General features: G+C 42.4%; 1 protein-coding gene across 4 annotated transcripts; it reads right to left on the bottom strand.

The window, feature by feature from the left end:
• Positions 1-2,060: 2,060 nt before the first annotated feature.
• Positions 2,061-15,614, bottom strand: BAAT (bile acid-CoA:amino acid N-acyltransferase). 4 transcript variants are annotated; one of them, XM_066367534.1, is made up of 4 exons: positions 15,392-15,614; positions 7,081-7,582; positions 6,349-6,551; positions 2,061-3,139 (listed from the first exon to the last, which is right to left on the bottom strand). In XM_066367534.1, exons 2-4 carry the CDS (start codon positions 7,541-7,543, stop codon positions 2,546-2,548), a joined length of 1,260 nt encoding a protein of 419 aa, XP_066223631.1. In that variant the 5' UTR covers positions 7,544-7,582; positions 15,392-15,614; the 3' UTR covers positions 2,061-2,545. The 4 variants fall into 4 exon arrangements, with proteins under 4 accessions (XP_066223631.1, XP_066223633.1, XP_066223632.1 ...); XM_066367536.1 differs by lacking the exon at positions 15,392-15,614 and adding an exon at positions 13,495-13,584; XM_066367535.1 differs by lacking the exon at positions 15,392-15,614 and adding an exon at positions 9,893-10,020.
• Positions 15,615-16,610: the final 996 nt, after the last annotated feature.

Below are 16,610 nucleotides of genomic sequence, written 5' to 3'. Positions count from 1 at the left end.
TGGTGTTGGGAAAACTGGAAAGCCACATGCAGAAGAATGAAACTCGACTACAGCCTGTCCCCGTGTACTAAAATTAATTCAAAATGGATCAAAGACCTAAATATAAGACCTGAAACAATAAAGTACATAGAAGAAGACATAGGTACTAAACTCATGGACCTGGGTTTTAAAGAACATTTTATGAACTTGACTCCAATGGCAAGAGAAGTGAAGGCAAAGATAAATGAATGGGACTACATCAGAATAAAAAGTTTTTGCTCAGCAAGAGAAACTGATAACAAAATAAACAGACAGCCAACTAAATGGGAAATGATATTTTCAAACAACAGCTCAGATAAGGGCCTAATTTCCAAAATTTACAAAGAACTCATGAAACTCAACAACAAACAAACAAACAATCCAATAAAAAAATGGGAAGAAGACATGAATAGACACTTCTCCCAGGAAGAGATACAAATGGCCAACAGATATATGAAAAAATGCTCAGCTTCATTAGTTATTAGGGAAATGCAAATCAAAACTACAATGAGATACCACCTCACCCCTGTTAGATTAGCTATGATCAACAAGACGGGTAATAGCAAATGTTGGAGAGATTGTGGAGAAAAAGGAACCCTCATTCACTGTTGGTGGGACTGTAAAGTAGTACAACCATTATGGAGGAAAGTATGGTGGTTCCTCAAAAAACTGCAAATAGAACTACCTTATGACCCAGCAATCCCTCTACTGGGTATATACCCCAAAACCTCAGAAACATTGATACGTGAAGACACATGTAGCCCCATGTTCATTGCAGCACTGTTCACAGTGGCCGGGACATGGAAACAACCAAAAAGCCCTTCAATAGAAGACTGGATAAAGAAGATGTGGCACATATACACTATGGAATACTACTCAGCCATAAGAAACGATGACATCAGATCATTTACAGCAAAATGGTGGGATCTTGATAACATTATAAGGAGTGAAATAAGTAAATCAGAAAAAAACAAGAACTACATGATTCCATACATTGGTGGAACATAAAAATGAGACTAAGAGACATGGACAAGAGTGTGGTGGTTACCAGGGGTGGGGGGAGGGAGGACAGGGGGAGAGTTAGGGGGAGGGGGAGGGGCACAGAGAACTAGATAGAGGGTGGCGAAGGACAATCTGACTTTGGGCGAGGGGTATGCAACATAATTTAATGACAAAATAACCTAGACATGTTTTCTTTGAATATATGTACCCTGATTTATTAATGTCATCCCATTACCATTAATAAAAATTTAATTAAAAAAAAAAAAAAAAAAAAAAAAGAACTGCACTGAAAAAAAAAAAAAAAAAAAAAAGAAAAGATCAATAAAGTAGAAAAATATTTGGCAAGTCAGACTGAGAAGTAAAAGAGATAGCATGCAAATAAATAACGGAATATGCAAAAAATTATGAAAAAAATGTGTTCTAGAAAATATAGGTGAAATTCTGAGAAAATATAAATGACCAGGTTGGTTACACAATAAATTTTTTTTTCAAGTGAGAGGAGGGGAGATAGTGAGACAGACTCCCACATGCACCCTGACTGGGATCTACCCAGCAACCCCCTGTCCTGGGCCGATGCTCAAATCAACCAAGCTATTTTTAGTGCCTGAGGCCACTGCTTGGACCAATCAAGCTATCCTCAATACCTTTGCCAACACTTGAATCAATCGAACCACTGGCTGTAGGAGGGGAAGAGGGGTGGGGGAAGAGGGAGGGGAAGAGAAGCAGATGGTTGCTTCTCATATGTGCCCTGACCAGGATTTGACCCTGGGATGTCCGTACACCAGGCTAATGCTCTATCCACTGAGCAACTGGCCAGGGCCCACAATAAATTTTAAAATCCAAATTAATCAATATGAGAAATTCATCTATTAAAGTCAGATGATTAGCAAAATTAGTTTATTAATGTAATTCACCACATTAACAGATTGAAGGAGAAAGCATTATGAAAATAATAATAGCTAACTCATATAGAAATTGCTATGTGCCAGGCACTGTTCTAAGTTCTTTAAATATATTAACTCATTTAATTTTAATAAGTGTAAAAAAAGCATCCCCAGTCTTTAAAAAAATTAAATTATTTTCTGGAAATCTATAGCAAGTATTATACTTGATGGTGATATTAGAACTTTTCATATCAAATGTCAGAAATTCAAATCAAAATAGTTGAAATTACTTACATTTCTGTAAGTAACTTGGAAGCTCCAGGATATTTATATAGATTGGCAACACCTGGACCCAAGGTCTCCCTACCTGGGGTACAAAAGATTATTCAGTCTGCACTGAAATAACATATTCTGGTGCATATAAACTAAGATTCAATTTAACATAAAATTCAAAGTACATACAAATTTATCCAAAATTCTCCAGATGTACATATGCCCAGGTCCCAAATTTCTTCCAGTTCATCCAGTTCATTCAAGTTGACTGTGAATATAGAAAAATTAGAAGAGAACCCTCTGCTTACCACATCCCTGCCTTATTCTCATTTCTTGTTTCCCTACCCCATGTCACCCTCAGCCCTTGCTCAGAGCTGGCTTCTAGTTTGAGTAAGGTGTTGCCTGAAGAATTTCCGGATCTCTCCCCAGGCGTGCTCTTGGGCTGCCGCATGCTTAGTAGGATCCCCTCCCCAGAGCAGGGTTATGGAATGGCCATAGGTCTGGGAAGCGTAGCATAGGGGTGCATAGGGCGGTTCTAAGAGGTGGCCTGCCCCGGGGTAGACCAGCATCCTTCCATTGTTTCTCCCATGACTCTTCAGTCGCTCCAAGGCCTGTGTACCACATTCTCTGCTGTTGAGTGCTTGGTCATTCTCTCCTACAATGAAGAGGATCTGACCCTGGGCCTTCTCAATAGGAAGCACGCTCTGCTGATTTAGTTTATTCCGGGTGTCCCCCTTGATGTGGAGGCAGATGGTAGCTCCTGAAACATCCGTCAGCATGTTCTCCATAGATGAGGGGATAGGTGAAATAACCAGATCCTTGTACCTGAGCGGGAAGTCAAGGATAGCATTGGGCCCATTAATGCAGATGGTGGCTGCCACCTGCTTCAGGAAGCAGGCCATTGCCAGCGCAATCTCTGCGCCTTTGCTCACGGAAATCACTCCGATTCCTGGCCCTTGGATCTGAAACAAAAAATAAAGTGAACCCATTACAGGCCATACACTGAGAAGGAGTTGTGCAACAGGCCATAAACTCATATAATGGACAGTTAGAAAATGGGGGGGGGGGGTGTCCTGGTATTGTGTTCGCCAGCTTCTGTGACTAAGAACACTACCTACCTCCCCTCTTTAAGCCTTACTGTGTGTCATGGGGGTGAAAATATTACTCACCTTGCAGGATTATTGTTGGGAAGCAAGTGAAACAATAAATAAAAACTTTTTCAAAGGCAGAGTTTTATAAAAGCCTAAATTCACCCGCAGCATACAACATCACAAGAGCAGAGGCAGATATGCTTTCCGAAGAATCAAATTCTTCTCTCCAGCTAATAAAATTTTTCTAGGTTCTTTCAAATATTATGTTGGCATAGTTCATATTTAACTAGCATTTTATAAATATTATTATTAATTTTTTTTAGCTAGAGAGACAGAGACAGAGAGAGGGACAGTTAGGGACAGACTGGCAAGAAGGGAGAGAGATGAGAAAAATCAATTCTTCGTTGTGGCTGCTTAGCTGTTCATTGATTGCTTTCTCATATGTGCCTTGACTGGAGGGTTACAGTTGAGCCAGGGACCCTTTGCTCAAGCCAGTGACTTTGAGCTCAAGCCGACAACCTTGGGCTTTCAGCCAGCAACCATGGGGTCATGTCTATGATCCCACGCTCAAGCCAGTGACCCCATGCTCAAGCTGGTGACCTTGAGGCTTTGAACCCTGGTCCTTCACATCCCAGTCTGACGCTCTATCCACTTTGCCACCACCTGGTCAGGCGAAAAAAAAACTTTTAATTAGAGCTTTCTGAGATTCAGTTTTTCAAGTTCCTACTGCAATTGGGTCGAGAGAGCCAAGAATCGGATACTATATTCTGTAGGAAACCCAGTGGGCATCCATATTTGGAAACCATTTGCTTGAGGAACTGGGAGCGTAAGAAGAGGGCTGTAACTGGAGCTAGGAAGCAGATTAATACACAACTGCAGTATGGCAGGTGAGCAACGTTTAGAGAGCAAACTAAAACAGTGGCAGGAAAAGGATGAAGAGAGTCGATATATTGAGAAAGATTCATGAGGAGAACCTAAAACCCTTTGGGATTGGTTGAGGATGTGGGGGAAGGGAAAGGGAAGACACCACATTGGCAAAGATGACAAAGTAGATTTACTAAGAGTCTACTATTTGCTAGACCAGCAATTTTCAGCCAGGTGTGCCACAAAAAATTTTAAAACATGCAATACCTGACTATTTAGTCAAAGACACTGACCTCTTTTCCCTTAGATTGTCAGATAAAAAAAATGACAACAGCCAACACAACAATAGCTGTCTGACAAGAATGAATCTAAATTATACCTGTTTTTTGGTCAGAGCAGCAGAATTTTAGTAATTAGTTTATGTGTGCCATGAGATGAAAAAGGTTGACGATCCCTGCTCTAGACCCGAGGTTAAGTACTTTACACACATTATCTCAGTTAGTCCTTTCAAGAAAGCTGAGATTCAGGAAGTTTAAGTCTCGATCAAGGTTACACCAGTATCAAGGGGCCTAGTGGGGGTTGAACCCCTTCTGCTGAATCTAATTCCAAAGTGATTTTGTCAATTGCCCTTTCTCCTCAGACAATGTCACAAATGGTTAAATTTGAAATGGAAGAAAAAAAAAAACATTTTGTATAGGATTTAATTCCTTGTAGTCAATCCTTTCAAAAAAGACAAAGAGGTTTAGAAAAATCACACATATATTGGATGATGATGATGATGGCGGTGACAATTAAGATGAAGACACTGATAGTGTTTCCATAGGAATCATATCCTCTCTCACCTGGAAAAGAGTCAGGGCTCCCCAGGGAGAAAACAATACAAGTCAGGGAGTCAGGATGACTTCAGTTCTGGAGCAAAGACATTGCCAGAGGGCTCTGGCACTGGCTGTGTAGTTTGGGCACATTACTTTATCTGACCGTGCTTTCTCATCTGAAAAATGAGGATGATGTCAACAGTACTTATTTCACAAAGTTCTCGTGAGCATCAAATGAGACAGTGCATACAAAGTATTGAGCATAGTCTAAAAAACAGACACTACATGTTAGCTGGTGTGATGGTGTTACCACTGTTAGGCCGAATCATATGAAATAACTGATATTTGAACAGTTTTCAGCTACAAAACAATAAGTGAATATGGTTCAACTTAACAGAATGTCACTTCTGACACTTGACCATGTGACATTTCTCCCTATGGGTCCTTTTTTTTTAGTCATTACCACAAATACCAGTACTCTGTGACCTCCTGAACTGAACTGAATCATCATCTGATGTGTAATTTCTAAAAAAGAAAAGGTGAGTTATCAGATGTACTATTCTAGTCCCTATTAAACTTGAATGTGCATGTGAATTAGCTGGGGATCTTTTTAAAAATGTAGATACTGATTCAGAGATGGGGCCTCAGAGTCTACCTGCAAACACTCCTAGGTGATGCTGAGGCCCCTGGTCCAGGGACCACACTTTCAATAGTATAATGATGTTTGACAGAGAATTATAAAATGACCCATCCTTTCCAGATTCCAAAGCTCCTGACATTGAACCTTTACCTTAGGCCTCATTCTGCTCCTGGATCTCAAACTAACTAAAGAGCTAATTCAGCCAAGTCAGATGGTGCATCCAAGTCAATTTTGCTGATAATCCTGTTCTGAACTCATGGCCCAGCTCTGATATTGAACTTCTGCATTGCTCTTAGTCTTAGAACTCTTTCATGTGATTTATGCTAGCCTTACTTCACACTGAGATAATCACTGAAGTTTGCAAACATGTCAAGCCTGAGAATTGGTGGCTGATTTGAGATTTGACGTTGGTGGCTGATAAAACATGGAGGAGCCACTTGTGAAGAGATCATAAGAAATTTAAATATAAGAAGTCTTGGCTTTTGTCCCACTGAAAATAATCATGATATATCTACCCTTTTTATTGTCTTCTTTATGCCAATAAGTACTACATCTGTCTCTAACCAACCCTACAATTTTATAAGGTAGATATTAACATCAATCCTATAAAGTACATATTAGCATTCCTATTTTAACCATAAACAGGTGCTATGCGCCCAAGTCTAAACAATTTGGTAAAATGGACAGGACAGACATCTGTGATTTTTTAGTTTGTTTTTTACTATAAGGTTGCAAGGTAAAATGAAGAGTATTTTAAATACCTTGGGGTGAGCTAGTAGCAAGTTGGCAGCTTCCTCAAAATATTCCAGGTCTACCTCCTGCAGCCGGTCGGGCAGGTCTTCATAGGCAAAATATGCTAATGCCAGGACCGCAAAGCCATGGGAAGCCAGAAGACTGGCTCGATATTCAATTAGACCCCCTACATTCCCAAACAAATCAAGGATTCCTGGGAAAGGGCCTTCTCCTGAAAGAAGAGATGAGAATGGTGGGGGGCGCAGAGGTCAAGTAGACAGCACAGGTGGGGCAAAGGGCATTCCACCTCCTCACACAAACACACGAGGGGAAGTTAGTTTTAATAGATTATGGGAAATACTAGTTCTTCAATAATTTGATGCTATTTGTCTTTGTTTTTATTTCCATCAACAATTTTTTTCTCTACCATCAAACATTAGTCTCTGGCCCTGGTCGGTTCGCTCAGTGGGTAGAGCATTAGCCCAGTGTATGGACGTCCTGGGTTCCATCCCCAGTCAGGGCACACAGGAGAAGAGACCATCTGCTTCTTTCCCCCTCCTTCTTCCTCTTCTCTCCTTTTTCCGCTCCACATCCAGTGGCTTGGTTGGTCCAAGACATGGCCCTGGGCACTGAGGGTATAGCTCAGTTGATTCAAGCATCAGCCCCAGAGAGGGGTTACCAGATGGATCCTGGTCTGAGCGCATATAAGAGTCTATCTCTCTATCTCTCCTCCCCTCACTTAAAAAAATGATCAGTCTCACCTGGTGGGAGAAAAAGGGCTCCTCGCAGGCGCCCCTCTCGGATCTGCACCCGCTGCGTCCCAGGGCGGTGGTACCAGCGCTGTACCACCTGGCTGGCCCTGGGCTGAACTGTGGGGGATTCTTCAATATAAAGTGAGTCGTATAGTTTCAGGGTGACCAAAAAGGGGCTCTTCATCACTTCCCTCTTATACAGCCTCCTGAAAGGTTTCTCAGGCTTCAGAGACCAAAAAAGGCCCATCGGATGGACCCCCATGTAGTCGCCCCCAAGTGAAGGAGCCTGCTTCAGGTCAAGCTCGCCAACCTGGTTCGCCCTGTAGAAGGCTCTGGACCGGAACAGATTTCCCTTCTCATCCTTCAGAGATGCATGGAGGGTCACCAGCTGCAATGGATGCAGGCCTGTCGCTTGGATGTGCACAGGCTCATCAGCAAGGGCACTTGCTGGGGTGGCTGTCAGATGGATCATTGGCAGATGGCTAAGGGATCACCAATGGTATTTCCTGACCTGCAGTGGAAGAGGACACTTTGAGTTAGAGCAGGGGTCCCCAAACTTTTTACACAGGGAGCCAGTTCACTGTCTCTCAGACCGTTGGAGGGCCAGACTATAAAAAAAACTATGAACAAATTCCTATGCACACTGCACATATCTTATTTTAAAGTACAAAAAAACAAAACGGGAACAAATATAATATTTAAAATAAAGAACAAGTAAATTTAAATCAACAAACTGACCAATATTTCAATGGGAACTATGCTCCTCTCACTGACCACCAATGAAAGAGGTGCCCCTTCCGGAAGTGCGGCGGAGGCCGGATAAATGGCCTCAGGGGGCCGCATGTGGCCCGCGGGCCGTAGTTTGGGGACCCCTGAGTTAGAGACTTAAATTCCAAGAAAAAACTCCAGACAAAGCTTACGTTAGGTCTGGCCAAGTTAGATTTCGAGAGAGAGAGCAAGGTAGCCAGAACATTTGGAGGAGGGAGAAGAGGACGTGCAGAGAGTACTCAGTGTTCTCATTTTACCTAGGAGGAAACGCATTAAGTGACACGCTCAAAGTGTCATAAATAATTAACAGTAGAACTGGAAATTCAAGCTAAGGCTGACACCACAGCCTCCTTATCCATTATAACACTGCAGTAAATCTGGCTTTCGTGGTTTTAAAAGTAAGTTGAACTTTGATGCCTCAGTTGAGGTAATACCCATGTGACCAATTTCGCAGGGTGTTTATTAGGACCCAAAAGGGTAATGCATGATAAGGGGCTTAGAGGAAGGATCGGTGCTGCTTTTCAGTCCCCAGGCCTATCTGGGTTACAGTGACATAAACAAATATATTGTGGGGTTTGTATTTGTCTCTAATCCCTCCCTGCCCTTGTAAAACTGACCTTTTGCTCTTCTCACCGTACCTATTATTGTTCTTTTTTAAAGGGAAAATTAAAGTTTATGATCTTGTCTCTGCTTTTATGCTTTCCCAAGGGAGTAATAAATGTCAAAATGTGTTTTGTAGTAAAGAGACTTTAATGTACATTTAATCATTTCTTACTCTGCTCAATTATAAGGAAAATTTGGGGTGTTTTTTTCTTTTCCTTCCTTCCTTCCTTCCTTCCTTCCTTCCTTCCTTCCTTCCTTCCTTCCTTCCTTCCTTTCCTTCCTTCCTTCCTTCCTTCCTTCCTTCCTTCCTTCCTTCCTTCCTTCCTTCCTTCCTCTATACTTCATTTCTTAAAGGATTTGAACCTGTTTACAGATAAACAAACACAGATGAAAATAAAAACAAAATGGGATCTGGGAAACTATGAACTAGAATGAGAGGCATTGGGCAAAGAAAACCTGGAGCAGGAGTAGTAGAGCATTGTGTGGGCTGAGTTTGACCCTGAGTTAGTGAGAGCCGGGGGGGAAAAGGCCAGCTAGTCAGTTTTGCCATTCTAATTATTCTCATAGAAACAGTTACCAGTTCTGGGGGTGGAGGGTGGCAGTGAGCCCTTTCCAAAATTTAGCTCTAAAAAAAATTTCTCATATGAAACTCTGGCAGGTATGTACTATTTTTTTCAACAGTGTCTTCACATACATTGTAACAGTAGTTGACTCCTCAAAAAGCTTGATTCTCCAAGAGATCCTTAATTTTTTTCGGGGGGGGGGGAATACGAAATAAAGGCTTTAGGTTTGTGAGTAGAAAAGCTTCTGGGAAAGAAACTGGCTCTGTCAGGGCAGGGATAGGAAAGGGGTTCTTGACAGTCAATCAGTGATGGGATTCAGCTGGTCCGCACTGGTTCAGCAGAACTAATACCTAATTTCTTGTTTAGTTCAGCGAACCAGTTGTTAAAATGGCACTTGTAATCAGGGTTCTCTCTCAGGTGGGTGCCTGGGCAGCTGTCCAATGTGGAAATCACAAATTTACATTCCTTACTCTTTTTTAACATTCATCTGTGCAACAGTGTATTCTAAGTGCCCATAGTAATGTTTATTCCATCCATAGGTGGAAAAATTGAAAGTGAGGACATCAATCAAGAAGCAATATGGAAATATCTTAACAGTTTTATTGTTTTTTGTTAGGTTTTATTTAATATTTTTTCATTAATATTTTAAAACTCATAACATAATTTAGTTTTGTGTACCTCTTTTATTGCTCTTATTTAAGTATTAAATGCATGAAATAATAAGCTACCTTTCTGTATATCATTTTTTTATATACTTAAAATGGTCATTAGGGCAGAGAACCAGCTGCTAAATTATTTGAATCCCACCACTGTATTCAATCCTTAGCTGTGGAAAAAGTCATCAGAGACAGGCAATAGTCAAGGGGAAAATGCCTTTTTGCACTTACTTTAAAAGTGCTTTTCTGCAGCCCTGGCCAGATAGTTCGGATGGTTAGAGTGTCGTCCTGATGAACAGAGGCTGCTGGTTTGATCCCTGGTCAGGGCACATACACAGTTGATGTTTCTGTCTCTCTCCCTAAAATCAATCAATAAATTATTTTTAAAAAGTGATTTTCTGCAAAGACCATACTCCCTCCCAACCTAATCCCTTATCAACAACCTGCGTTTTTGGCCATTTTATGTAAACTAAAACTCATGGTCAATGGAATAATGTTGAATTAATTGAATGATTGTGCATGTTTTCCTTCAATACTGTATTGGGAACGTTCTTGACAGAAGAAGGCGGCATCACTTCAAATTTCATGGGTCTTTCACTTGTGTCAGTGAGATGGGACAATGTTTTTTAAAAATCCCATGTCCCTTGTAATATGTGGGTGCTCTGTAGGTATTTTCTGACATGACCCTTCCTGGAAGCCTCTGTATCTGCTATTTCCTTTGCCCCCACCCCTCCCCCAAAAAAAAGATTATGGAGAAGGGATCAATAATTTCCCCTATTTTATAAATCCTTTCCCTATTCTTTTTATTATTATTTTCCTTCTCAAAACTTCTCTACAATGGATTGACTCAATATAGACTTTGTTTTCAAGTTGAGTTCATTTGAATTGTTTCCCATTCTCACTCTCCAGCACGCGTCCTGCCTCTCATCTGATCCTCCCCAGTGGACTGCAAACTCCTCCAGCACAGGGACAATGCGCTTAAACTCTAAGGATCCTGTTGATACTCATGTAGCATCCCATGGACATGCTTAGGAGTTAGGAGATTCATAACGGGCAGGGGGGAAATAGCACCAAATATGTAATAAAACTACTCTACTTACAGAGTGCTTTTGTAATATAAAATATTGAGGTTTCTTCCCAAGTCATGGTTCCTCTTTACCTGAGAATTGCCTCCTAAAGCCCAGAGATGGACTCTCACTAGCTATGTTTATACCATGTGACCTCAACCCTGGGGTCATTGGATCAGGGCAAGATGTGATTCAAGATGTGCCAGGGTTGTTCTCCTCTTGGGAATTTAGAATTGAAACTCAGAGACCACTAGTCATTCTATCAGGGTCAGGACAAAGAGCAAGGCAAAATGGCCGCTAGGTAGCAAATTTTATTAGCATGATCAAACTCCTAAAAGTTTGGACCCCAGGAGCCTCCTTTGCCACACACTGGTCCTGGTCCTGGACTCTTTGTATGTGGCTAATTTTACAAGATTCAGAAGATGTGCTCAGAAAATCACAGAAAGTCATTCTGGGCTTGGAGTGTGGGAGTGTGAGGAGAGAGAGACAAAGACAGAGAGAAATGTGATTGTTTTTATCTTAAGAAGCTCCTGAAGAAAGGGTGGCTCATTTAGAAGGATGGGGGTTATGTGTATAAATGTAAAAGGAAAGGGAGATGCAAGAAGGTAGGTTTCAGAAGACTTCAGTCTTTGAGAGAATCTGTCTTAAAGCTAGAATTTTGTTTTGGGCTCTGAGCTCTCAGCCAACTATTGAATGCTAGACGTTTTATTTCCTAATTCTTCTGGAGCCTCTGTTAAATGTGTTTATTTATTGATTTTGACTTGTCAGAAATTACTCATAATTGTCATTATTATTCTGCACCTAAATTTTTTGCCATTTACACCAAGTAATATGCAAGAGTTAGATTATAGTGAAACTTCCTAAAAGAAGCAGTTCTCCTAAGAAGATGATGTAGCTTTGTCATAAACAAACCCATGCAACAAACAGAGAGAGAGAGAGAGAGAGAGAGAGAGAGAGACCACTTGATCAGTGAATAATATGTGCTTGTGAATGGTGTCTTAGGTTTCCTGAGCAAATAAAGACTAAGAGGAAGCCATAAAGTTAGTAACCCTAGTGTCATTTCCCTTGGAATATGGGCTACATTAAGTCATCTTCTGTCATCAGTGGTCAAGGCAGGGTGTGCCTTCATAAAGATTTGGTAGGAATCCAAGAAAAAGTTTTGTAAGTTGCCTTTTCAAAAATTGATTGTAAGCCTACCAGACCTCTGACTTAACAGGCCTATGTGTCATCTGTTCCTTAGAGAACACTGCCTTATCAATTAGGTGGAAACAAGAAAAGTCTAGGATTAAAATACACACAACATATTGTAGGTGCACATGCACACACACGCGCGCGCGCACACACACACACACACACCACAAAGAACTTGTACGTATACACCAGGGATTCTCAACTGGGGTTCTGAGGAGCCCTAGGGTTCTGAAAAATATCACTAAAGTTTCCACAAGAGCTCTTAATTGGAAAAAAAAGAAACAACTTTTGAACTTCAAATATCATGGGATGCTAGTATATGCAATGACAGGTAGTAACTGAGCAACCAAATCAGGTCACCCCATTGAGAAGTATGAAAATGAACTGTTCAAGTGGTTGAGTGCATTCTCAGTTTTGAATGAAGATGGGGAGGCTGTTGATGGTTAGTGAGCACTATATTGCATGGTGAGGAGGATAGTGGGCTCGTAATGTTTGCCTCTCCTCCCTGGAGAACATCTCCAAACTCCCCTTATGCTTGGTAGAAGTTAAGAGTGTAAACAAACTTTATCTGAGGAAGAAAATCAGAGAAAAGTCTGCATTCCACAAAATGAATTTTTTGCCCTGGCCGGTCGACTCTGTGGAGAGAGCATTGGACCAGAATGTGGACATTCCAGGTTTGATCCCCGGTCAGGGCACACATGAGAAGTAACCATCTGCTTCTCTTCCCCACTCTCTCCCTCTTCTTAAACTTCCCCTCTCACAGCCAGTGGTTGGCTCAATTGGTCCAAGCTTTAGCTTCAGGCACTGAGAATAGTTTGGTTGATTTGAGCATCAGCCCCAGAGGGGGTTGCCAGGTGGTTCCTGGTTGGGGTGCATGCAGGAGTCTGTCACTCTATCTCACCTTTTTCACTTAAAAATAAAAAGAAGTTTTATACACTGCAACTCAGCTGTACCATGGCCCTTTGCTATTATTGTAAACACTACAAAGTATGGATAGTGTAAGAACAGCATTGTAATAACAAGCAGTTTTTAGGGGGTTTTTCTCATTTTGTTATTTATCATACCACTCTTCTATATTTTAGTAAGCAGTTGCATTTTACAAAGATGTTTATGGTCCGATAAGGTGATTTTTTAAGAAAAATTTAAAATGGAAGAGAAGGGTTGCAAGAATGGGGACAAGACTCATAAGATTAGTGATGGGGAATTGCAATCTTCCAACTCATTTCACAAAGGACAACAACAATAAATCGGTCTTTATAATGAAGCAACTGATCAGCGGGATTACGTTAGTTGGTAACACAATCCCTCTTGCTCCGCTGTGCTTCCTCTTTAACAAACAATTTTAGAAAGGGAGCAATGGTCCCAGGAAAATTGGAAAGAAAATCATATACCACAACCATCCAACAAGTAGAAGAACCGGTTATTTTGAATAGCTATTGAAATTATATTCTCTCCCCAATTCCCTTTCTTCCTCTAACAACAGTTATTGAGCCATAGCTGCCAGATTCACTTAAGGGTAAAGTCTAACACCTTTGGCCTCTAGCACTTAAGACCTTTTGCAGGGAAAGGCTCTACCTTGTACCCTGGAGAACTTCCTTGTGTTTGCAGGCAAAGCGAGGACCACCAGAGGAGGCTTCCCAAGATGGCTTTCTCATGCGTCTCTCCCTATCTTGTGGGGAGGCTGCCACCAGGCGGTTTTCCCATCCACCTCTCTGGTTCCAGAGCAGGACGTTCCAGCCCACTGCCACACCCCTTCAGGGCGGAGCTGCAGGCTTCGTGACCATTTTGCTGCAGGCTAGAGTTGGCTTCTCAGCAAGGGTGTGTCACAACTGTGTGGAAGTTATTGGGCCCGTTTTGTTTCAGGGCCATCCTCTGGGTATGTGAGACAAGGACCCAGAGAGCTGGTGCCTTTAGCTTCGCCAGCCTTTACCATCTACCTAAACAGCCGGTCTGAATGGAAAGGGGGCTCGCTCTCCTTCATCAGCTAAATCTGTCATCTCAGCCACATGCAGCCAATTAAATTTTAATTCATTAAAAATAAACAAAATTCAAAATTTAGTTCCTCAGTCACCCTGACCACATTTTAACTGCTCAGTAGGCACATGTAACTAGTGGCCACTGCCTTGGACAATGCACACATAGACCATTTCCATCGCCACAGAATTCATAGATGCGTGAATTCCAAACTGCCCCCTTGATGTTCACTTCTCTGTCAGACCTCACCCTTTCTGGACTATTGCCCCTGAGACAGAGGAATTCCAAGAAGCTGGCAAGCCCCCCAAGGAGGAGCATTCCGGACATACCAGAACTTTTGCTTCTGTATCCCCTCAGGCTCTCCTAAACACTATATAATTCCCCCTAGTCTGTAACCGGTGCTCTTCTCTCCCGGAGAAGTGCCTGGCAGGGTTCCTTTCTTCCTTTCAATAAAGCCTGTTACTCTGGTCTTTCGGACTCCCTTGGATTCCAACAAGAATATCCTGTTGGACGGCACTACTCTGGATTATAAATTATTCCTCGAGAGCAGGAATTATACCTTATTCTACACTCTGTTCCTCAGCTCCCAAAATACTGCCTGGCACATATGAATTGCTCAGTAAATGAGGAATTAAATGAAAAATAATAATAAATGATAAATGAAAAAACAAAAGACATAAAATTGAGTTAAACTTCTCAGAGTATGAAGAAGAAAGAATGGATGCCCAACTGAATTTTGATACACTACTACTGAAGTTGGAGGCTCCTCAGAATCCAATAGAAGATAGATGTCCAGGCTTCCTCATTTTTTGCAGAAGGCACTACCCCACACACTGCTGAGTCGATAAAACCAAGGATACAAAGCAACCAGAAGACGAGAAACCACCCTGAGCGGGCTCACACAGGGTTAGCCTTGTGGCGGCTGGAGAGGGAAGACAAGAAACCACCACATTGTTGAGCCGGCTCCAGACCTCCAGATTCCGGGGGTGGGGGTGGGGGTGGGAGGGGGGTAGATCAAGCCGATGCCCTTGGGAGAGCTTGACATGCTTGCAGTCAGGGCAGTCAAAAACTGGCAAGACACCAAAACACCAGGAGGCAAGAAACAAAAGAGAAGAAAGGTCCTCCCTAGACGTTAACGTTGCTAATCAAGAAACAAAAGTTCCATTCCCTTTAGGAGCCTGACGCTTTCTGTTCTCCATGACCAGCACTTTCTCCCCCTCCTTCCAAGCAATAAATCCTAGGGGGAAAAAATCTTGAATCAAGAAACAATCTCTCCGTAAATTCACGTGAGCTGGACCCTGACTTTTGCAGCCCAGCATTCCGGAGCAGTAAACCTCAATGTGTGTTAATCGAGGGTCCCTCTGAGAACTGTGCTACCTGCAGAGATGAGAGAAATGCTCAGAGGGAAATGAAAGCAGCCTTGCCAGGTGCCTGGCCACTCAAATCAGAAAGCAGAGCATTCCGCAAGGCTGCGACAGCCCGTTCCGCAAACACTCACCCTGAAGTCAGCGGCAGGAAGCAGTTTGATGCAGAACCCCTTGCAGAGCCAACTGCCAGCGCTGGACACTAGCTCATTGCTGTTCGTGATTTGCATTCAGAACACCTCAGCCTACTGCTCAAAATTCCAATTGTCCCCACAGAAACTGCAGGCAGCTCCTTCTTCGTAAGTCCCCAGTGACAGGAGTCCCAGCTTCTGCCAGTAGTAGTCTGGGCAGGAGCTCAGCCTAGCGGGAGTGTTTTTCTGCTGGTGTTTTATAACAGTCTCGCATTTCATCACATGGCTCTGGTCTTTGAGCCTTTTTTTTTTTTTTTTTTTGTGGTGGTTTCTAAAAAGGTGAATTCCAACTATCCATCTTCAGAGCAGGGTGGTTTTAAGCCCCACCAGAAATATCAGGATCAGGGGGGAACACTTTGTAAAGTAGATGATTATCTAACTGAGGCAGGAGATAGTAAGAAGCTAGGAAAATTCCTTGGCAAGTAGAATAGGGAAACTGAGTCAGAGAGCTGAACACACTGGCCAAGCCATTTACAGCCAGATACTGAAGGTCACTTCCCCAAAGGTAACATCTAGGCATCAGCCGTATTTTAGCCCCAGGCCCAGAAAAGCAGCAAAACTGGGTGGGGGACACCAGGACCAGCTACCATGACTAATGATCCCCTGCTGGCACTGACTAGTTGGTGGAGGCCATGACCTTGAAAGGACACACCTGGAAAAGCTGATGGATATTCTCTTGGATCCTCCCCTAAGACTGCCCCTAAATCCTCAGCCTTTAAAAACCTCAAGTCAGCACCTGCTCTCCCTCCCAAGAACATACCCATGCCTTTCACTTCCTTCTCTTTTTCCCCCATAAGTCCCCAAAACTCTAAGGGTCCCCAAAAGGCTTGCAACCAGGGGACCAATGGGCAGTGGCAGCTTCTCCCAGACTAAACCCCTGAAACTGTCCCCAAGGCCGCCTTTTCTCTGACTTCCCATGTTGGCTCATTTCTTCTCCATATTGTTTCTAGAGAGCCGAAGCAGCCTGGCCGTGGCTCTCCCATTGCTTCTTCTATCCTATGTCCGTTCTTCTTCCACTGTCCCTAGCTTTTATAAATGTACTCTCAAAATCACCTGGCCTGCGTTTTCATAAATGCTTAACCAGTAAAAAATGTTTCAGAACCATCGAAAATCATCTTGCATATCAATACTAAAACTGAACCTGCAGTAAATTATCTAAAAT

The sequence above is a fragment of the Saccopteryx leptura genome, chromosome 2 (assembly GCF_036850995.1).
Source record: "Saccopteryx leptura isolate mSacLep1 chromosome 2, mSacLep1_pri_phased_curated, whole genome shotgun sequence".
Taxonomy (NCBI): Eukaryota; Metazoa; Chordata; class Mammalia; order Chiroptera; family Emballonuridae; genus Saccopteryx; species Saccopteryx leptura.
The sequence above is the reverse complement of the archived record's forward strand: the minus strand, read 5'-3'. Positions and strand labels throughout refer to the sequence as shown.